We start from the raw sequence: 22,592 nt of genomic DNA, 5'->3' as shown, positions 1-22,592 counted from the left end.
TTTGATTTTGAGACCACTTTAAAACAATCACAATTATGTGAAAATGGCTGAATTCATCTATTTAGGTGTTTTTTTTGGCTGTTTTTAAATATGTCTGTCTGTCTGTCTGTCTCTTGCTTTACTTCACTCCAATTTCTTTGCTTTTGAAAATGTCACTAGCCAGATTGTGTTTCACAGAGTTAATCACGTTAACAAGCTTTACCAGTTTCACCACAGTATTTATTTTTATCCAGTTTTGAGGATCTATTATTAATCTAATCTGCATCTAATTTGGTGGTTTCACAACCGTCATTTTCTATTCATGGTATGTTAGGATTATTATTGCATTTGAAATTGAAATGAGATGTCACAGATTTTACATTCTGGGTTGGCTTTTTGTTTAATTTATCGAAGATCCAGTTCTCATTTATGTAGCATAGCTTATTGTCGCGCTTTCTGCATTTGTAGCTCAAAAATACTTGACGAAGTGAGAGTCTGGACTATTACATTTCTGAATCTTTTTAGAATAAGTGGACTGAGTCAACACGTGTCTGCCACAGAGGCTAGCTTGCCTGAACACACATTTCCAAAAACCCTGACCTTCCTGGTCTGTAGACTTATAGGTAATGTAGTCATTTAAACATCACTTTACATTTGTGTAAATGACAATAAAATACTGCATATAGTATTTTACTTTTGAATAAATAATTTCTCATCAACTACTTTGATATCTTGATATTTTTATACACACCAACTTCAGCATCTGGTGTCCTTACTGACCTTAGAGCCTTGTGATGTTACTTGATGCTAATATGACCTTTAAGCTAGGACTGCACTGCATAAAGTGTTGCTGTGATGCTGATGGAATATTTTTGACGAGGAAATTGCAATGAAAAGCATCTGTCCTTGCCCCCCCTACAACATTTTTGTATAACACTGCAGCACCTGTCTGTCTGCAAATGGCATGAAACCACATCATTTTGGGCTAATGTGTTCCTCTCTGAAGAAAAAAAGAGATTCAGCTGAAGGGTGCAGCTGCACAAAGCAAGTTTAAGTTCCATAAATCCACATATGTATGTCAAACTGCTGTAAGTCAGCTCTACTAATGGTAATCAAAGATTGGTTCTTGCAGTAATACAATAAAAAAAAAAATACAGCCATTTTGTTTCCTCTGGCTTGTGATTTCTTTGCAAAGGCCCACGCCTGGTGTAACTCGCCCAGACAATAGCTGACAGTTGTAGGGGATGTCGAGGGAAAGACGGAAGAAAAGAAAAAAAGATGCTTGTGGCAGCAAACGCTGCAGAAGTCTGTTTTGATGCTTAGAGGCGAGTGTGACAGACGGAGAGAGAGGGAATATCAATGGAGTCGCCAGTTTTCGTTGTTTACTGTAGCTTTGTGCAGTTACAGTGTGTGCTGGCTTTTGTCTGGATTGATACGAATGCTTTTTATTTCCACCTTTCTGTCCAGTCCTCCTCCTGTTATGGTGTGTTCTTTTCTCCTCATATCTTCTCTCCTTCCCCTCCTTCAGCAGAAATACTTTACGCCCAACAAAGCGTGCAATTTCTGTATTAAAGCCAAAGCTTGTGAGCACTGTTTTGCTGGAGCTTTGCAGCATGACGTCATCTCGATAGACTTCTCCCTTTTGCTGAGTTGCATCTGCTACAGTGTGCTGAAAGCACTTCTGTTAAACTGCACCATCATGTGGGGAGCAACAGTACTGATGTTACTACTTGATGAGGCCTCTGCTCTCGTGACCTGGGGAGGGAGCTGAATAATTCCATAATGCCCACAATAAAGCATCAATTATGGATATAATGACAACCTCTGGAGTGATAGCGGCATAATTACAATTCATAATTGGAGTTTCGGAGCTCAGAATTACTCTGTGGGGATGATATGCAGCTGCCACAGAGACATTCATTGCTACGAGTTTTCATGTATTAATTTGCTTTCCTTAAGCTGCCTCTTGTTTTCTAGCAGTTTTTCACACTGATGAGTAAATGTTTTTCTCTCAAACTGGACGGGTTACAGCTCCAGAAATAGTGAAACTAGATATGTACTCTATTCTGAGAGTTCACTCTGTTTAGTGTGTTATGAGACTCGGGCTGCATCTTCAACATTTAATCAGCTCTTTCCCATGTGTCACACTGTCTCAGACACTATTGATGATATTTTAATGAAACTTGATTAAGTGATGCTCCTACCACCTTCTGGCATTTCCAAAATCAAACCTTTGATTAGCAGAGGGTGAGCATAAAAACGACAGACATAACAATGTGCAGATTTGTTACTGATTGTGAAATTGATAACATATTTGCCATTTGTTCATAGCCAATTTCATTACCTCTCTTTTTTTTTTTTCAAAACTCCAGGGAGGTGCAGGGGAACCGGATGCTGCCATCAGTGAAAGACAACAGTGGCAGTCACGGCTCACCCATCAGTGGCAAGCTGGAGGGCATTTTCTTCAGCTGCAACACAGAGTTCAACACAGGCAAGCCTCCACAGGACTCCCCTTACGGCCGCCAACGCGTTGAGGTTCGGGCCGATGCGCTCTTCAACCCAGACACCAACCTGTACTTTGGAGACTTCTACTGCATGTATACAGCCTACCACTATGTTATCCTGGTCTTGGCGCCAAAGGGCTCCAGGGGTGACGAGTTCTGTAAGCAGAGGCTTCCTGCGCTCGACATCACCAACAACCGTTTCCTTACCTGCAAGCAGGATGAAGGGGGTGACGGCAGTCTGGTGTTTCACCACGCCCAGGATGTCATCCTGGAGGTGATCTACACAGAGCCTGTGGACCTGGCATGGGGCACGGTGGCTGAGATCAGCGGGCACCAGCTGATGAGTATGTCCACAGTAAATGCCAAGAAGGACCCCAGCTGCAAGACCTGCAACATCAGTGTGGGACGCTAAGAAAAGTCAGAATGTAGGAGAGGGAGGGAAGGACTGGAGGTGACTGACCTCTACACACACACACACACACACACACACACACACACACACACACACACACACACACACACACACATACACAGGAAGTCCACATGTACTAATGAAGCAGACCAACACATGCATGAAGCAGCAGATTTAGTAGGCTCCCAGACATGCACACCAACCTATCTCTGACACCGTTCTGTAGTCTCAAGAGACCATCATTCCCAAAGAAAAGTGGAGGAAAAAAAAGAGAAGGGTACACACTCTTACACCTGCACCGTTGTCTCCTCATCTGAAAAGGGTTACTATATATATATGTTGAAAACATTCATAAAACTGAGCAAACTAAACCTGCAACCAACAACACAGATCCATTCATCCATCCTGCAAGTCAACACCGGCATACTGACGAAACCCTTTAACTAGACTAACAAACACGGGCTGCTTCTATTCAATTTCCTGTTGTTTATTTTAATAAGTTGTCCCTTATTTTGCTAATAATGACCTTTGCCTTGTTATTATTGATATACTGTTGGTCGAGTGTCCACCGTCTGTGTGGGCAGGCATTTTGTTGTTTCCAATTACTTTGACTGTTTGACATTTTAGAAATGTTATGTTCTCAATCCACAGTAGAGACATTCAGGTAGAATTTACCTCCTACCTGTGGCACAGACTGGTATTACAATTTTCTAGGGCTGTGGCAGTGAGTCATCTTTCTTTATACCAAAGGTATTAAAAACCAGACATGAAACTGCTGTGGAATCTAAACAGTACTAATGCAACAGCCTCTAAAATGTGTATTCACTAGTCTTTGATGACCAAGTGTGAACTACTTGTTAACCTTTTAAAAAAAAAAACAAAAAAAAAAACAAGCATGATGCAGTTCTGTGCAGCATGTGTATGAAAGCTGTCAGTACCTCTACCATTGCAACCTTTTTTGCAACAGTCGCTGTTATTTTATTGTAGTCAGTGGAACGAAAGAAAGTAGAACCATAAACTGTGTTTAGCAGAATAAATGTGAAAAAATATTTATTTTTATTGATACATTCATATATATATCTAATATATATAGAAAATTATATAAACCAGAAGTGCACAATGTCAAAAGCTCTGATCATTGTCAACAACTGCATTTAGGGGGAATTATCTTCATACAGGCAAAATGGGGGGTAAATCACAAATTTGACAGCAGATATAACTTGCACTACAATGTCAACGTTCACATATTTTCCAAGGTGAACATCTAAATTGAATAATTTAGATCAACTATGAATTAATGCATATCATAGCACAATGTAAGACTAAAAAACTGACATGCACAAACACTACGGGATTGTCTCATTGATTGCATTTAAGCTTACCATTTTTTTTGCCAAGATAGCACTTTTTAAAAATGCAGTTTTCACATTAACTATGGACAAAACTGTCCAAAAATAGTATTTTGGCACAGGGGGAAAAAAAAGTAACAAAGTGCCATAATATACGTACAGTAATCCTAAAATTACTAATATGTACCTAACATCAAGTTGTTACAGCTTTTCATTCTTGACATAAATTAGTGCTACATAAAATACACTTGCTACATCAGGTTTATAATAAGTTGCGTCATGAATGACAAGGGATGTGTTTTTTGGGAATAAAAACTCTGCAGTTGCTCAGCATTGAATTCAGATTGTCACCAATTTCCATCGGTTTTCTTTGTGTGAAGTCCATCAACATAATGAGCATGGCATGAAACAAGACCAGACTTCACCTGATTTTTTTTTTCTTTTTCAGAAATGATCAATTCCTGTTAAGTTAGATAAAAGTCCCACTGTGAGTTAACTCAACTGGTCTTGGTTGAGTCCTGTTGTTTACTGAGCAGGGCCTCTAGTAGACGGAGCTTCGCTTTGAGGTTCTTGTACTGGCAGTACTCCTCCGCCATAGGTCCACGGTCCTCCTTCTGACAAGCCCTGTTAACAATACACGGAGGAAAAAGATGCAAACGAAAGGCAAAACTTCAGTAGTTTCAAACAACCTGCAGCAGCTTCCATAACTGGTTGATAGTCCCTATGTTGCCTTACTCAGATAGCTTTGTACAGTGTGTATTGTAATCAAAAACTTACTGTATTTACTTTGAAGGATTAACATGTACAGTACAAAGGATGGGATGTGTACAGTTCAGAGCAAACATCTATCTCCTCGTCTCTTTCCTGAGCTCTCTGTGCTGTATTAACGTTAAGTGAGTGTGCATTACACTGTCGTACCATTACGATGAAATTTCTTTTGTGGATGTTTTTTCTTTGTTTTTCACAAGGCATTGTTGAAAACCAAATGTTCCAAGTTTATTAAAAGACAAAATAAAATTCAAAAGCCAAGTAGTTTGGATGTGCTGTGTGTGTGTGTGTGTGTGTGTAACCTTTACCTGCCTGTCTGCCGGTAGAAATGGTCCTCAAACTCTCGGAGCGCTTGGTGAAGTCTCCGCTTCTCTAATCGTGCCATCCTGAGGTGATCCAGTAATTCTTGTCTGTGAAGAAAGAATCAAAAAATGTCTTCGATCTTTTAAATTGTCAGGCAATGTGTGCACTTAAATTAACTTTGAACTAAGGATGACAACAAATGGTATAAAGCAAAATAACTGAACTCCCTGCTATATGTGGTGAAATAAAATGAAAACCACATCACAGAACTATCGATGCTATACACACACACCTGGAAGCTTCATGTAGTGTTGCCATGGTGATGATCTGTGGCTGGAGACCCTTCACTTCTTCCAGCGGGGACACCAGAGGTGTTTCTGACATTTCTAGTGAAGGCAGATGCAGTGACTCATCCGAAGACAAATACCTGGGAGATTTCAGCCAGAGAGGCTGTTGCCTGGGGCTTCGTTGTTTGGGATGCTCTTCATCTGAGCCGTCCTCTTCCTCCTACGTATACACAGACAAGTAGAGGAATTGCTCAAAAATCTGACAATGAGGAGGTGAATCATATAAAAGCGTAGAGCAGCAATGTAACAGCGTGTTGTAGCTCTCATATCTAAACACTAGAGAGCAGTAGAGTGATATCTCCTGTATCGGTCTCAAAGCCATGATCAGTTTTATCCACATGATAGAAATACAGTGGGTTTGTGTTGTGCTACAGATCTAATTCCTCTCTACAAACAAAACAAATCAGTATTAGATGCTTACTCACAATGGTTGTAATGACTGTTGCTGTAGCAGAGGAAAACAGCAGCTGCTTCAACACGCGGTATCGATCGTAGAAAGGTTTCATCAGAGTCCGCTCCTGTCTGGTGCTCTGGAGACACACAGGCAGAAGAAAAAAAGAGAGCAGAATTACTCAAGCGGGGCCATGAAATTAAAACATGAGAGCGACACACAGGAAGTCATCCAGGTTGGTCTTACTGGTCGTCCATGCAGACTCTCAAAGTAGAGCAAACACTTCTGCAGGTTGGTCTTCTCCATAGTCATCTGGAAATGGGACATCTCCTGCTCATACAAGCACAGTGAAAAGTGTTAGCAGGTAATTGGAAAACAATAACAACCATATAACAATACTAACTGTGTAGATACGGACCTTAATGCTGTCAGGCAGGCCCAGCTCTCTTCGTCTTTCCTTTAGCCTGTTGGTTATAACGTTGACCGTCTCCTCCACATTTGGCTTGGTGTTGCTGTTGTTGTTAAGTTGCTGCAGCTCAGTCCCCGTTAGTGCTGCCTCCCTCTGGTCTATGTTGGTCCTGCATGTTTCAGCTGATGGGTTGAAGCCTCTCTGCCCTCTCAGACCCCCATCTTCAGATTGTCTCATCTTCAGCTCTAACAGAGGACAGCAGTTGGTCAACATATTGGTATTTTTGCTACAATTCAGTGGTAAAAGTACTTTATGTACAGATTTCAGCTACTTGTACTTGACTATTTACATTCTATTCTACTTTAAACTTCTACTCAGCTACTTTTATTTGACAAGTTACTTTTCCGATTAAGATTTTACATTAAAATCAGCTTATAAAAGCTTAGAGCTTTGCTTACAAAATACAATAAATTGTATTTTAATTGCAGCTGGATCTCACATTTCTGACATCTGAGTTGTTAGCAGCCCACCAAAGAGTCATTTCCTCACTGAACCACTCAGACAGTTGCATCTGTTCAAACTGTTAACAGTTTGAGTTAACTATACTCCAAAAATGAATACAGACTTTTGTAGCTGAACTTTGTTTTTTCATCTTTTCTAAACCACTAATAATTTCACCACTCCTAAAATTTAACTAGTGATCCTTTCAAAGGGCAGATCACTGGGTTGGGAACCACTAAACTAAACTAAATGTGTATTAAGTACTTAACACTAGCTCCACCTTGACTGGCTACAACAGAAAAATGGTTTGCATCGATGAATCAATAACAATCTAATAACGTCATATATTATATTATGTCAGTCATTTTCTGCAGAATGAGTGATTTTGATACTTTCAGTATCGCTTAATGAAGCTGATAAACTCCTGTATGTTTACCTTAGGAGGCCTTTAAATGCAGGTTTTACTTGTAATGGAGTACTTTTACATTGTTGTACTTTTACTCAAAATCTGAATACTTCTTCCGCCCCTGTAATCATTAATTCATGTGTGTCAGTGTGTATCGACGGCTATGTAACTGACCTTTAAGCTGCTTTCGACTCTTGATGAGCTCCTTCATCAGTCTGGCCACCTCTGGATGTGCTGTCTTGTCGTTGTGCGCCGGCTGAAAAAAAACAAACTCTCATCACTGACAGAAGAGGGGCCTTTATTTACTTTGTCTCTTGTCCTTGGTGGGTGCTAATCTTTACCATTATTATTTTGTTCTGTAGCAGCCCTATCGACCAGTTAATTAGGGATTGGGCATTGTGTAAAAAAAAAAGTAATTTTTCCAATTCACCAGTAGAGGGTGTAATCCACTCCAGTATAATGTCTGTGGTTAGCTTCCACAGCATCATTTTAGAACTTAACAGTAGCTAATTCACACCCAGGGAGAGCTGATTATTGGCTTATCGCTTAAAGGCAACACTCTTCACAACAGCTTCACACTCTGAGGTAATAACTTCTAATAAAATAATGACTTCAAATTATAACTGAGAATCCAGCTGCCCAAGCAGCTCTGGTTTCCTCCCTCACCTTATAGTGCTTCTCTTGCTCAAAACGCTCCTCAAAACGCCTGATCCTCTTCCTCAGGGTGTGAATGTGTCTGTTGAGCATTGAGATGGACACAGAGCCCTCATCCGGCTCTGTATGGACACCGCTGCGAGCCCTGGAGACGGAAAAGCTCATGTCATGTCTCAACTCTTTACATTCTGCATATGGTTCTATGACAGACGGACTCATACTCATAACATGCATTTAATAATCACATGGTAGCCATTCAGAAATCCTCAACTCTGCATATGTTTAAAGCACTTCTTATTTGAGGCCCAGCAGTATGGCAAGAGTAAAAAGACTATCTCATGTGCGAGCCACTATTCCTACGCAAAATTAGTGAGGAAACGGTTGTCTTACATGCGTATGGGCTGTGCGCACGGTGGAGAAGGGGCTGCATCAGGGTCTAGGTTGTAGCGCAGGCTGTGACTGAGGTTGGGGCAGCGCGGCGAAGGAACAGGGCAGTCGTTTGTCGCAAAATGAGAGAGGAGTGGACTGGTGTTAGGGCCTGATGGGCTCGACGGGGTGTTATTTCCTGATGTCCCCTCGGAAGGAACGGCAGTGGAGAGGACAGGACTTGGCTCTGCTGAACGAGGGGATGGAGTGTGCACTGTAAGAAAGAGAGGGAGGACAGAATATTAACTGAAATCTTTAATAAATGTGACTTTTAGAGTCGGAATGTTTGTAATCATCGTTTTTTTTTTACTAAATTAAGAAAGATAGATGTGAGAAAAGGAGGTAAAGGGTAGAATAGGGAGGTGAGAAGAAAACAGGAAGGAGAAAGGGAGGGAGAGACAGAGATGGGGACAAAAAAAGAAGGTGGATGAAAAAACAAACAAACAGCTCTTTCATATTCAAGCTACTTATATGCAAAAACTTTCCTGGGAAATTTTGATTAGGCCCGTCTGTGACAAATATGGTAACAACTCATCTGAATGGTTTTAATTTTAGCAGTTATAATCTCGGTGGTTAAAAAACATTTGTTTCTCCGAACGTTTAGCCGGAAGAAGACAAGGACAGAAAGAGGGTCGGCAAGAAAAATAAATGTCCAAAATATTACATATCATTAGATACACTGAATCTACCAGTTTTTCAGGTCACAGGAGGCTGTGCATTGATGTAACAGTAACAGCATCGTAGCTTGGTTCACTGATATCAAGAAAAGACACACCCAACTCTGGGAAAAGATGAAGCTCATAGCTTGCTGTCAGGATTTATTGACTGTTATTTAACATGTACCAAAGGAATTACAGCAACCAGGGAGATGCTCTGAATGAAAGTGGATGCTGAATTAGATACCATAAATAAAGGCACAAATAGGGATGAATGAACTACAGCTCGTGCACTGATAGGGTTATGTCGTAGTTTGCTGAAAGTATTAAAACATAATTTCCCTCTTAGCTCCACATAAATATTTAACATTGGAAGTTAGGAAACTTGAATATTAACATTTCAGTGCACCAGCATTTCATTGCCGTTGTCTTACCCGGCTGTGATGAGTCCATGATGTGCTGATCCTGAGCTGGTGGTGACGGTGGCGGATGGAGGAGCAGCTTGTGGGTCAAATACAGGCTCTGCTCTTCAGCAAAAAGAGGCTGTTGTTGGGTAGGTAGGTTTTCCTGAGCTTGGGAGTCTGCCGGTGGCGGCAGGGGTCCCAAGTCAGCCTCCAGGGCTTGTAGCTTGAGGGAGGGGCTCTGAAAACAGAAGCAGAACATGGCTTCAGAGATGCAGACGGGCAGGGACAGGAGAAGTCTGAGAGATCCGTCGTAGTTTGCGTGGAGGGAGTCTTCAGCGTTTCACATGCTGCTCAGGAATTTCGAGAAGTCGTGTAAAAGCATTTCCTCTCTCCTATGAAAAAAAATACTCTGGTGCTGAAGCGTGGTTAAGCAGAGAGTTGCTGTGATAAGTGGTTGCCTTGTCCTCCTGAAAAAAGGAACAAGTTCAAAAGGAAGAAAAACGCTCAATGAGCACGCTGCTTTCGGGGCTGGCTGAAGTACGAGGAACAAACTTCTCAGGAAACAAAAGAAAATCTTTGATCGTCTGAGGCTCCTTGTCAGTTAGAAAAACAGATAGTAATGGTCGTTGCACACAGCATATGTGAGATGCTGCGTAGCTCTGTAACTCTCCTCAGGTCTGCGTGCGACTAGAAACTAGTCAGCCAGGAAAGCATTGAACCAGCTAGACAAGAATCCCGCTGTCTTTTGTCAGTCAGTGAGTCAGATTCCTCTCGTGCATCAGCATCAAGCATGGGATCCCTGATGAGCGACATGCTGGAATTCCATTAGCAGTATCGCTGTGATTCCCGAATCACCTGATGGGAGCGTTTGTGGGTGTGCGAGTGTGGAGTCCCTAAATCCACATGGTTTTCCTTCAGACCGGCATTCCCGTCACTTCTGCTGCTGTACTGCCTCCACATGGGTTATTCATTATGCACGGAAGAAGGGGGGCGACAGGAATACCGCGTATGACGGTGCGTGTGGTGCGATGTGCGCAAGGGAGGAGAGAGGTACTGTATATGACGAGGCGTTTCCACGGCAACGTTGTCAGACCGAGCTACCGAGTCTATCTGATGAAGCTGCTGGGAGTCACGTAACTGCCTCTGTATGAGTGTGTGTGTGTGTGTGTGTGTGTGTGTGTGTATGTGTGTATGTGTGTGCGCAATTATTTCTGATGGTGCTATACAGCATAAAAAAAAAAATTGGAGTTGAGCTGCACCAAAAACAGTGTAGGCTCAGTGGGAAGGTTGGAATATAATGCAGTTTGGTTTGAAGCATTGTTTTGTTCTTCCTTTAGGCACTCTGACATCATTCTCAGCATCATCATCATCATCATCAGCATCAGCAGCAGCATCATCATCATCATCATCAGCAGCAGCAGCAGCAGATTAGGAATTGGCTTCTCCTTTCTCACCCTTGTCGACTGTTCATTCATAAAAAAATTTTTAAAAAAAAACACAGCTTTGTGCGTCACACAGAGGAGGTGGAAGGATGGAAGGGAGGGGGAAGGAGTGAGGCTGCTATTGCTGAAGCAGAACACCCGCAGGCAAGCAGGCTCACAGCTAGCAATACACATACAGGTACGCACACACGCACACACACACGCACACTCACACACACTCACACACACTCACACACACTCACACACACACACAAAATCATTGGAGACATCAGTAGCCCTGTTGTCATAGATACCCTCACCCTAAAGAAAGTGTTAATTTGTGCATCTAAAAAGGCTGTGGGGAAGGAGAACTTACATCACGGCTGTTGTTCCTGCCTCTGCAATCATTGTCTCTGCCAGGAGAACCACCACATCCTCCTCCTCCTCCTCCTCTTCTTCCCTGAGGGAAGAGACAAGCATACGCACTGATGAAGTCTCATTCCCGAATCCCACTTACTGATTCATGCCAGTGTGGGCACGCAGCAATGTGCACGCAAAAATGTAGGTTACAATGACACATAAAGAGAGATAATGGATTGCTTTCCTTTTATATTTTTCAACAGACCCTGTTAGTTTTTAATCAACAGTAAAAAGACAAAAGTCAAGACCAATTTATTTTCAAGGTATCATCATCCAACTTTGTGACCCTCAAATCTAAAAAGGGCTTGCTGAGTGTATTTTGTTAGCTACTGCTTAAGAAAGTAATTTATTATTGTGGTTTATCATGTTCTTTTTCCTCTGCCTGTGCTGGGAATTTAACCAAGCACTCATGACATTTTTAAACTTGTTTTTTCATCAAACATTTTTGGTGAACTGACTAAATTGTACAGATATCTAGGTGGTCTTTTTATGTGCATTAGTGAATTACATTTTGCTAGCTAACAAGCCTAAGGCTAAAACTCTGAGAGAATGATCCTCACTGGCTAGAAATAAAGAGGAACTTGGAGATGGCAGCCATACACTTCACAAAGGCCTGTTTACCTTCGACTCAGACACAGTGGCTTTGTGTCCTGTGTTGTACTCCGGGCAGCAACGGATGCTGAAAAACAAAATTCTATCAATAACTGGCAAGTACAAAAAGTCATATTAAGTATTTGTTAAAGAAAAAAAAAAAAAGAAAAGAAAGATATGACAGCACCGTTTCTCCCCCTGTTTCACAGTCCATGTGACTTCAACACACATTGTGCTCTGTCTGTATTCATAATCAATACTATATCAAATCTGCTCACAGGCAGGACTGCCCAGCACTGTGTGTAGCTTTGAGGCCAGACTGTCATTAAGGTTATGGCTGATTCATGTCTGACACTAATTTATTAACCGAGATGACCTGTCCGGTGGCTCTGTGGAGGCAGCGCGAACAAAGCGTCAGTGTGCCACCATGCTAAGGTCGTCAAATCTAGTTAGTGAGCCCCTGTGGCGAGTCAGTGTTATTCGGACTCGAATCATATCAAAACCATGACTGTGAGCAGCAAACTGCCCCGATAACCTACTTCTCAAACACTGCTCCAAAATTACTAACAGACAGTTTTGTTAATGGTTCTTCTCTTTGATTTGAGGCTGTGTTTGAATCTCAGTTAAAATTTAAAATAGCTTATTTAACAAAGCGTGAAGAGGCGTTTCTATTCCCCTTGGATGCTGTCTGTCGAGACCCATGAACAAATGGTTTCTGTTGTAAGAAACGGTGCAAAGCAGGATCAAAGCAAGGAAACACAGCTGTAACAAAATGTCATCTTGTGTTGTCTTTGCGCAGAAATCTTCCTCTCACCTCTCTGTGCACTGAGTCTGTGTTTGGGTTTTGCTCTGTGATTCATTTGTTATGCAGCAGTCTGAAAAAAAAGATGTCTGTCCTGCACCTGTGGAAGCCTGAAAAAACAATTTGGTCCATGTTATATCACCTTCCACACCCCGAATGAGCTCAATGATTTTAAATTTTAAAAGCATAATTGTGCTTTGTTACTTCATGTAACATTACACGCTCAACATGATGTGTTTTGCAGCACATACAGGCATTTACCACATTTTTACAGATTTAGAAATAAAAGTGACAAACAATAGAAACATTTGTCAGTGAATGATATTCACAGCTAGAGATGTTGAGTGCCAACAGCTGAAGACAGAAAAATGTGAAAGAAAAGAAAAAAACAAAGAAACAAAGAATGTGAGATTTTTTTAAGAAGCGTGAAAATCAACAATGCCTACTGTTGAACAGTCGTCTTTGATGGGTGAGGAAGGTGTCCCTCTATTCTCTACCTTGTCTTTTTCCTCTATGGGTTTCGATAAGGAGGTGAATGGTATCATGAACTGTGAAAAGGTCCTGTTGATTAAAAAAAAAACATTCCTAAATGTTGAAATCAATGAAAACTGTTTTTGACATTTTGAGTTTTTAATAAAGCCAGAGAGAGTAGGTGAAGGCACGAATGTTCCTCATTTTCTCAAAATGTTGTGAACAGGTGTGATGCTGCTATCACCTTCTCGAATCATTTATAAGATAAAAATATTATCCGTGTGTAACAAAGGAACGCAAAAACAAACAGAAGAAGCGTTCACCCGTGTGTGGCACACTGCAACTCCGGTGGCTCTTCCCGGATGTATTGGGCTGGTCTGCTCTGATGCGGGTGTTGCTCTGACCCTGGGTCAGTGAGACAGGAGAGCACCCAGCTTGTCTCTGCACTCTCAATGCTCTCCTCTGGAGCCTCCTGGTCTCGAGTCAGCTTCTGAATGTCAGCGCTGACGTCAGAGCTGGTTTCACAACCCTGCACCAGCATGTCAGGGCTATGAAGAGACAGAGAGAGAAAGGGGAAGGGGGAGAGAGATAGACAGAGGGGTGCACACACGGGAGGAGATGGCGGGGGGGGGGGATAAAGATAACATTTGGCTATAAGTGCAAGTTGTAAGTAATGTCTTTATCAATGGTTAGTAAATCACCTACTAATGCTTAATGGATCAATAACAATCCATTAATAAGAACTACTATTCTGCAGCTACAAAATTTAATAAAGACTTTTATAGGGCTCTTCATTTTTCGTTTTTTTTTTATAAGTAGATAAATTCTTGATCTGTGGCCCTTTTATCCTGAAGGCAAGTGGTTGAATAGTCTATTAAAGAGGTCTTCCTGAGGAACAAAAGGGCTTGCTGAAAAGACTGGTGTTATAAAGCAAATGTCACACTGCAGGAGGATAAATACCAGCCAAAGGAATTCTCACAACATGGCAACCGAAAGGATAACAAGGAACTTCTAAAGGCACAAAGATACTCATAGATAGACCTGAAGACAATAAATTAAAAATCAAATTGAATCAGCAGGATATTAAATAAACATTTTGAAAATAGCACTGGAAAAAAAGATACTGCTAAGATGGATCCATGTTATGTTATCAGGGATACAGTACATAGATAGATAGACAATAAAGAACTAAAAATTCTAATTAAATCATGGGAATATGAAATAAATATTATGAAAATAGTGCTGGAAAACACTGAGATATATCCATGTTATGTTATCAGGGATACAGTACATGTAAAATCTAGAGTAACAGATTTTGATTGTAGCAATCTATCCAGCAATTAATCCCTGAGAAACCTCTGTACAAGGTAGTTTGGAAAACAAACACCCAGCAGGTCACGAAGCCGTGGTGCTTAATCTATTGCTACTCTATGGCACGTCTCATGAAGCTCTAATGAGCAGCTCCCAGCAAAAACAAGAACAACTGATTTGCAGGGACGTGAACCAAAAACAGCCCATCGGTCACGTTTTTGCTTAAAGCGGTGAATGACTCCACAGCTGTAACCTTACAGCAGATGGGTCACTACAGCAGCAGCACCAAACTGATGATAGCTGCTTAGGATACAAAGAATGACCCAAGCAGACAGCAGCCTGCATTAAAAACATGGGTTATTTTTCTGCTTCAAGTTGTCCTTCCTCACACACCCTTCATCTTAATAGAGCTTTGTCAGATGTAGCAAAAACAAACCAAATTTTACATGGATAACTAGGAGAGACAGACCAGACCTGCAGACGACAGTGACTATAATGTAAACACTGTAAAGTTAACATGCAAGATGCACAAATAAGCCCCTGCTTCTCAAACCACACAATTCTTTGTTGAGATATAACAACATGCTATAAATAGTTTTATGCATTATTGACCTCAGTTCTACAACAACTACATTTCCCGTCTGGATCTTAGACTGCCGTGCACTATGTCACTCACTTGTGAAGGACTGTAGACCCATGGTTGTTCTCACTGATGCTGAAGCAGATGAGACAAGAAAACATCCTTTGCCAAAACGACTAAACTCACAGCAGTCTGGCATTAAATGCGACAGTGAACAGCTTGCTGCTTTGGAGGGACGGAGAAAGCCAAAGACATAAAGAAAAGAGAGCACAGATGTTGAGTACTTGATGGTCAACAGCACGAGTGACACCCCGAGGCAGAGAACTGACCCAACCCTTTCAATTACCCGTGCTCACACACACACACACTCTTACGTACAAGCATGCATACAGACACAGATGTAAATTCACACACAAGCAGCACTTTGTCGTATTTGGGGTCAACATGCCAGTTCTAGCACTATAATATAAGTGCAAGTAGGCCAGAGAGACTGACAAATAAATACAAGGGTGTACACAGCTGCATACATTCACACTCAAACACTCACAGTTTAAACACTGACTGACACGCAGAATCAGAATTACTGCTAAAAGGTTCAATACTAATTTAAAAAAATGTCATTACATAGATATCAACCAACAAACCCCATTATATTAAATATATTTCTTGACCTATATATCTCGACTTGACCTGAAAGTTAATCATTTTAGAATACATGAAATTACTGGCATGAAAAGGCCATTTATTATAACATATTACTGAAATAAACATCTTTGTTACAATCCTTTTATTACAATCAAATCTGTGTGTTTTTTTTTAATATTAGCTTGTATAACAGATGAGAGACAGAAAACAGACTCTTGTTTAAAAATCATATCCTTTGTAGGTATAATTAGACTAGAATCAATATGGACTGTGACGTTAGTGGGAAGCATAGTGGCCCAGACGTGGCCAGCCGGAGCAGCATGCAAATGCCAGACCATGTTTGGTGAAAGCATAACATCCCGGTGACAAATCCCAGTCTGATGTGCAGAAGCAAATAACCAAAAAATATATTATATATTAATGCCAAATAAACCAACGTCACACATTTTTTAAACAAAGGCACCATAAGAAATCTGGTTACGTGTTCTGGATCCTGTGCTGCTGCTTTTGTCATGAGGACATTAAATAAATACAAGAAGAAACTACATTTTCAAACCTCAAGCTGTGAAAAGCTGTGTGCCTAAGATTTATGAAAATTTATCAGATCTAGAAAGACAGGCAGTTGGAATGATGCAGCATCCTGCTAAACAGATGAGAGTGGGAAGCTGTTACATGAAAAATTATTGATATTTATTTACCCTACAAATGCTTAGAAGCTGTGAGAACACACAAACTGACATGAAGCTTGGCACTCTTTCTCGGCAGGTGTGACACATTTTGCAGCTCAGATTCTAATACGTGTAGGCGTTGTTGTATGACATGACCCGAGATGGCACGCACACCGACGGTGCCTAATTCCTGCATAAGAACACCCCATTTTTATACACATGAACCTTTCTTGGTCGGCCCTGCATTGAGATTTTGCCCTTAATATCTGGTTTTATTAAAAAGGGTGAGGCAAACTGACGGACGAAAACAGTCATTTGGCAGGTGGGCGGTTGGATTAAATGTTGTGCATCAGTGTGAGCTGTCTAAACAAATAGAGGGTTGTGGCTGCCTGTGTACTGATATGCAAAGACCTGGGTGTCATCTGGGAAATACGCACGCACACACACACACACACACCACATTTCATGTCACCTGTTAGGCCAGAACAACTACATCTAATAACTCCTCTTTAAACTGACACGCGTAGGTAGTTTAATTACGGTCTGACCAGCCTGATATCTGGCTGCCATGCTGCCTTTGAATATTTCTGTGACCTTCACATCTAAGTCTGCCTTCAGTTGGCAACAATTTTATTGGTGAAACCTCATGTTTGTTTTCACATAACATCTTCATTAACCTGAGTTCCACTCATCACAAAGTACACAGAGCCACTACACACGTCTGCTTAAAATCACAACACAAGTGTTTTAATCTTCACTAGTATCAAGCCGAACTCCCACTCAAACAAAAAGTAAGATACCAGCACACAGCTATACTTACACAAACGTGTGTGAGAGCTACACAATTAATCACCAAGTGCACGTGAATGCCGTATCACATGCTGACTAGTGGCGGACAAAAATAGAAAATATATAAATGTAATTCAATGTCTGCTTTGCAACCTCGCGGCAACCCACGCTCACAATTTAAAAATGGAAAATAGCACAATAGCCTCCAAGTTCTGAGTGGGAAAAGTTCCCCACAAGCAGATGGCCGTCAATATGTAGATTCTGTCTGGGTGACCAGTTTGCCATTGTTCCACTTCTCTGTTCCTTCAAGCAGCAAAACTGTGATGCTATTTTTACTTGCCATTAGACTGAGAGGTCAGTCAGCTGCATAAGCGACAGCACTTTTCCTGTTGACTATAGATACTGGGTGTCACAGGGAGGTGTTGCTGTGTAGCCAACTGTGTTTTGCCACCTGCCTTTAAAGTAAGAATTTCTTTTCGGCAACTTGTCACCTGCGCCTACTGACCCATCCCATACAAAAAGTGGGACTGTCAAACACTGATAAAACAAAGTGACACAGTTTGACATCTTTGTGACTCCCATGAGTGCAAAGAGCTCCAGAGGTTGGCCTTAATTCTCTATGAATCACATCCCGGCCTTATCACCAATGATACAACCATCAACCTGACAACTGATTAAATGATGCTAAATATACAGTAGAGTGAAATGCTACAGGGAAAAAGGTCAGGTCCTAATTATTCCCACCAGGACCAGATATATAGATAGGGAGAGGCCTGTGTATAATCAAACCACATCTAGTGAAGTTGCAGAGTTACTGATATTAAGATGATGACAGTACCTGCTAAGCTGAGATTGCATCCATATTGTTTGGTTAAAAGCACTGGTCGAAGAGACTGAGGTGGTTTCTCCTTCCAACCTCTCCATACTACTGTGCTCTGAGGGACAGCTGCTGGGTCGCACCTACCAAGGACAACAAGACAGAGTACAGACACACATCGCTATAGAGAGACTTCAAAGCATTTTTTTTGCATTGTCAACTTTTTAATATCATAAAAAAATATTTAATATTGTTTTCAAGGTCATACATAAGCAAAACTGTTGCCAATGGGTGTAATGGCACCAACTGAAATGCCACAGAAAAGGATTAAACAGCCGCTATATACACTGTATATAGTACATGAGTTCAAAACTGTGGCCCCATAAATTAAATTGTTCTGTTTGTTGGTAAATGCTGTAACAACATCACTTCCTGAGATGTTGATATAATCAAAAAGAGTAAAAAGACCATGAAACTGAATCAATGACGAAATATCATGGGAAAGGAAAAAAAAAAAGTGGTTCACCTCAAAATGTGAGAGAGCCGAGAGAGTAGGAGGAGGAGGCGAGGAGGAGGCGATCGAGGAAGCCACTGTGTCCTCGGCTGAGATGGGAAGGAAAACCTCCTGATGCCTGAGAAGATGGAGCAACAGGGTATTACACACACTCTGCTCCTCCAGCATCCTGGGTCCTGCTGGAACACTGCATGAAGAAGAGAAAGAGGAACGACAACACAATCATTATTTTTGCATTTCAAATGGTCCTCGGTTAAGCCTCGTAACAAACATAACAGAGGAGCATACACAGCAGCCTGGCAGTATAAGCTTGTAAAGCTTCATTTTGACATTGGCAATTTCTAACTTACATTCACACTACAGAGGTAAGCACCACCTCAGAACAAAGTTGACCTCACCAAAAAGCCAGCTCTGTTTTCTATGTGCCATGCTGTTGTTTACATCATCCATACTGTTTTTCGTCTCTGAATGTATACACGTGAAAGATTATGAGAGCATCCAACCCGGGAAGAGAATGTGAAACATTTGAGTATTAATAGATGTGTGTTTACATGGCAGGCAGGTCAATTTGGAATGACAGGACAGGAGAAGCCTGTCAAATGGATTACATAACAGACACATATGAGGGCAGCAGGCTGTTTAGGAAGAGGCTTGGATGACAGATATGCATGAGTTATGGGGACAGGGGCTCAGCCAAAGAAGCAGTCACACATGCGGCATGACAAGAACATGTGCTACAATGTCTGTCATCCCAAGCCTTTTCGTCTTCAATTATTAACGTGTTTGAAAAAGCAAAAAAGGAAGAGAAAAGGAAAATAAAGTAGAATTCTTTTGCAAATCCCTTCCTCTCTTCCAGTGGTGTTTTTCTGATGTCTGTGGAAGCAGAAACAGACAGCACAGGACATTCTCTAACTCTCTGCAGCGACCACAACCCAAACCCACCCCCAACTTTTTCCAGGCCTCTGCTGCCAACACCACACCCCCCAAACCAACTCTTCCTCCTGTAGCTATAATCATCTGACATTTTCCCCCTATATGCCAAACTTTAAGGCGTGACTGACATTACATTCCCCTGACATGCCATCAACTTTTGGAGAAAACAGAGGTGACATACATGAGACTGGGCGATCAAAGAACGGGGAGCAGTTGAAAGGGTGTTGACTGAATATGATAAGTAATTTCCACTATGGCAGACACTGAAACAACACAGCACTAATTGTAAGCGCGTCTCCCTAGAGATTGCGTTTGTTTACAATGATGGCTGAGTTCTGTAAACAGGAGGGGAGAAGCAACCGACAAAATCCTGATGGCCTCCGTTAGATCTGTCCGTCTTTTTTTGTGTGCCATGCTCTGTGTTATCAACCATGATACACACCCATTTCCGACGTATTGGTGCAGACAACCGCTGAGGCTGAGGAAGTGCCATGAAAGCAACACTTACTCGGTTGCTCTCATGACAAACAGAGAAAAGTGAGGTTTTTTTACATCTGGATCTGACAAAGACAATCTTGAAGAGAGACCATAACTATTCACTTCCAGTCATTCTGAGATGAACATTTGCACTCTCATTTGACTCTAGATTGTTCTCACTTAGATCATACTTTCAGAGAACTCTCTCCAGCTGTATCTCTCTTCAAAACTGTGTGAAAACCAACATTTTAAAATGGTAGGTAGGAGAACAGTTAAAGTTATACAGTCACTAAATTGTCTGCTCAAGCTTAATGTCAGAGTGTGCCCAGACTGTACTCATTTGACTGAAGGAACCTTGTGTCCCAATACAGGTCTGGAGAGGATTTGAATGTGGCATTAACAGCAGCAACTTACTGGAATATACAAGGCCCAAAGATGGTTGCCAGATTTTCCACAGGCATGTGATTTGATTGGCTGTGAGCAGCCACTCTGGACAGGAAGTGGATGAGGTAAGAAAAAATAAGGAGGTTGTCATCAGGGAGGTGGCAAAGATTTTCTCTCAGAGACCGGTTCATCTCTGCCTCATCTGCAGATCCTAAAAATTTGTAAAAACATTAAAAGTTTTTATTAACTTGCAATTGAATTACTAGTCTTTGGAATATATGGATATACAGTATATAATGGGCATAAGAGTCTTACTGGCCCCTAAACATAGCATTAAATTTCAGACCATAAACCATATACAGGAGGAGCAAAATGCATATAAACAGCTATCATGCACACAGAAAACGACATAGCATTTAAATTCACCCTAAATAATTAATTAAGAACTCTAGTAATTTGAGATGGGCATTTGTCAGTGGCTGCAGCATTATATTGAGGAGATAATTAATTTGTACTCAAAGCACAATCATTACATTAAGTCATACTGGAAGCCCTGATTGTGTCTATTATTTCTGGTAGTGAGGAGAACACATTAAGCACAAAAGGTGACTGAGATTAATTCATGCTCAGGAATGTACAACCTTGTTCATTTCCATTTCTACTTCCTTAATGTCTAAACAAAGATTTGCTCCCCATTATAGAAGGAGAAGTGTTGGAGAGGTAGAGACATACCAAGAAATACAAGGACTGCCAATAAAATTGTTATGAGAATAATGACTATCCCACAGGTTCTCATACTGGCTTCAATCATTTGATATTTAACCCACAGCTTAGACACATCTGAGTTTAAAATACTTTTGTTCATATACAACAGTAACATACTGCAGATGACAATAATGTGCCTTGAAGGGAAGAGTCTACACCCCCGTTATTATTGATTTATTTAAATGACTCTGTAGCAATTATTTTGGATTTTTTGTTGGATATCTTGCTTATGATAAATTGTAGTACAAGAAATCAGTTGTATTTCTAATTAAAACATATATTCAACACCATAAAGTTCTGTTTATGCAACAGTGTCTTGAATCTCTAACAACTGTTGAAAAAAGAAAGTTTTATTGCCCAGAATTGCAACTTTTAGCATTACCTCAGCCTTGTGAATACGATATTCTTTGGGGCATGCCCTTGTCTTTCTCCAGATACAAGTTGGAATGCAAGATTGGCTCGAGAATATCGATCCTGAATCTGTAATGAATTCAACCTCTTGCAAAGGGACACTTCAGTCAGGCAGAGGCTTGACATGAACAGACCTATAGTCAAAAATTCTCTACTCTGCCAACTCTTGTCTCAGAAATATAATGTTTGCACGGTGACATATAGTGACATATTGATTGATTCACCAGTGCCTTGCTGAAATCCAAATAAAAATTAAATAACGACACTAATTTAGTTATGTCTTAATTAGCTTTAATACCTGTGAGGCTCAGAACCAGCTGTTTGCGTTGGGGTTCGGGAACTATGGGGGTGGGCAGCTCTCGAAAGAAGAGTTTGAGCAGCGAGGCCACAGTGGGGACATCTTGCTCGAGCTCCAGGTCCACCCTCTCTCCACGGTCCCACCGCTGCCTCAGCTGCCTGGTCCGCACCACTGAGCCACACAGACGGAACAGACCTCTATGGTGCATCCCTGTGGTGATAAAAAAACAAGTAGATTCAGTCAGCACACACACACAGGTGATGTTTGAGTACTGTTTTGCATGAGAGAGTGAGAGAAAGAAAGAGGGAAGCAAGGGAGAAGAGGGCAGTAGATGTATCAGTGCATATAGATGGATAGAAAAATACTGGCAAGGATGTCCCGAAAGTACCATTCTTATCCAGGAACTCCACCATGTCTCTTAGCACAAGGGGTATTCCACGGACCGTCTGCCCGTCCTCTCTCAGTGTATCTAACGGGACGCCAAACACACACTTGGCGGCCTGTTCGGGCCCTGAAACCAGGGTGGGAGCAATGGGCTCCGGGCTGACCTTAGCACTGGGCCTCAGGATCCTCACTGAAGATGGGTCGTTCTGTATGGAAAGAGGACAAGCAGCAGCTGACCAAAACACAGAAATAACAGTTTCATCATTAACTCACTACAGTCACATTCCTGGATGACCAGAGGTGTTTCAGAAAAGTGGCAAGTGAGGGCTTCATCTGAAACCCTCCATTTCAAAATGCTTATATGTGATCTAGAGGTGTCCACTGCTTTACTTGAGGATCCAT

The 22,592-nt window shown here is 41.4% G+C and overlaps 2 protein-coding genes across 2 annotated transcripts in view; one reads left to right on the top strand and one right to left on the bottom strand.

The window, feature by feature from the left end:
• LOC139210859 (phytanoyl-CoA hydroxylase-interacting protein-like) overlaps positions 1 to 5,237 on the top strand; it is a 15,751-nt gene extending 10,514 nt beyond the window's left edge. Inside the window, exon 5 of the mRNA XM_070841040.1 lies at positions 2,352 to 5,237. Within this exon, the coding sequence (XP_070697141.1) occupies positions 2,352 to 2,895 (544 nt within the window). The 3' untranslated portion in view covers positions 2,896 to 5,237. The remainder of the gene's footprint in view (positions 1 to 2,351) is intronic.
• LOC139211299 (protein FAM13A-like) lies at positions 4,742 to 22,592 on the bottom strand. The gene is made up of 21 exons (XM_070841590.1): positions 22,581 to 22,592; positions 22,195 to 22,396; positions 21,807 to 22,016; positions 20,363 to 20,543; positions 18,551 to 18,725; positions 18,046 to 18,167; positions 13,538 to 13,762; positions 13,190 to 13,304; positions 12,756 to 12,853; positions 11,972 to 12,029; positions 11,307 to 11,390; positions 9,540 to 9,747; positions 8,414 to 8,663; positions 8,036 to 8,168; positions 7,544 to 7,625; positions 6,472 to 6,707; positions 6,300 to 6,383; positions 6,088 to 6,192; positions 5,608 to 5,822; positions 5,321 to 5,422; positions 4,742 to 4,868 (listed from the first exon to the last, which is right to left on the bottom strand). The coding sequence occupies exons 1-21, from the start codon at positions 22,590 to 22,592 to the stop codon at positions 4,742 to 4,744; spliced, it is 3,024 nt and encodes a 1,007-aa protein (XP_070697691.1).

This window comes from Pempheris klunzingeri, chromosome 12, assembly GCF_042242105.1.
Source record: "Pempheris klunzingeri isolate RE-2024b chromosome 12, fPemKlu1.hap1, whole genome shotgun sequence".
Lineage (NCBI taxonomy): Eukaryota > Metazoa > Chordata > Actinopteri > Acropomatiformes > Pempheridae > Pempheris > Pempheris klunzingeri.
Note: the sequence above shows the minus strand (reverse complement) of the source record. Positions and strands in the feature narration are given on the sequence as shown.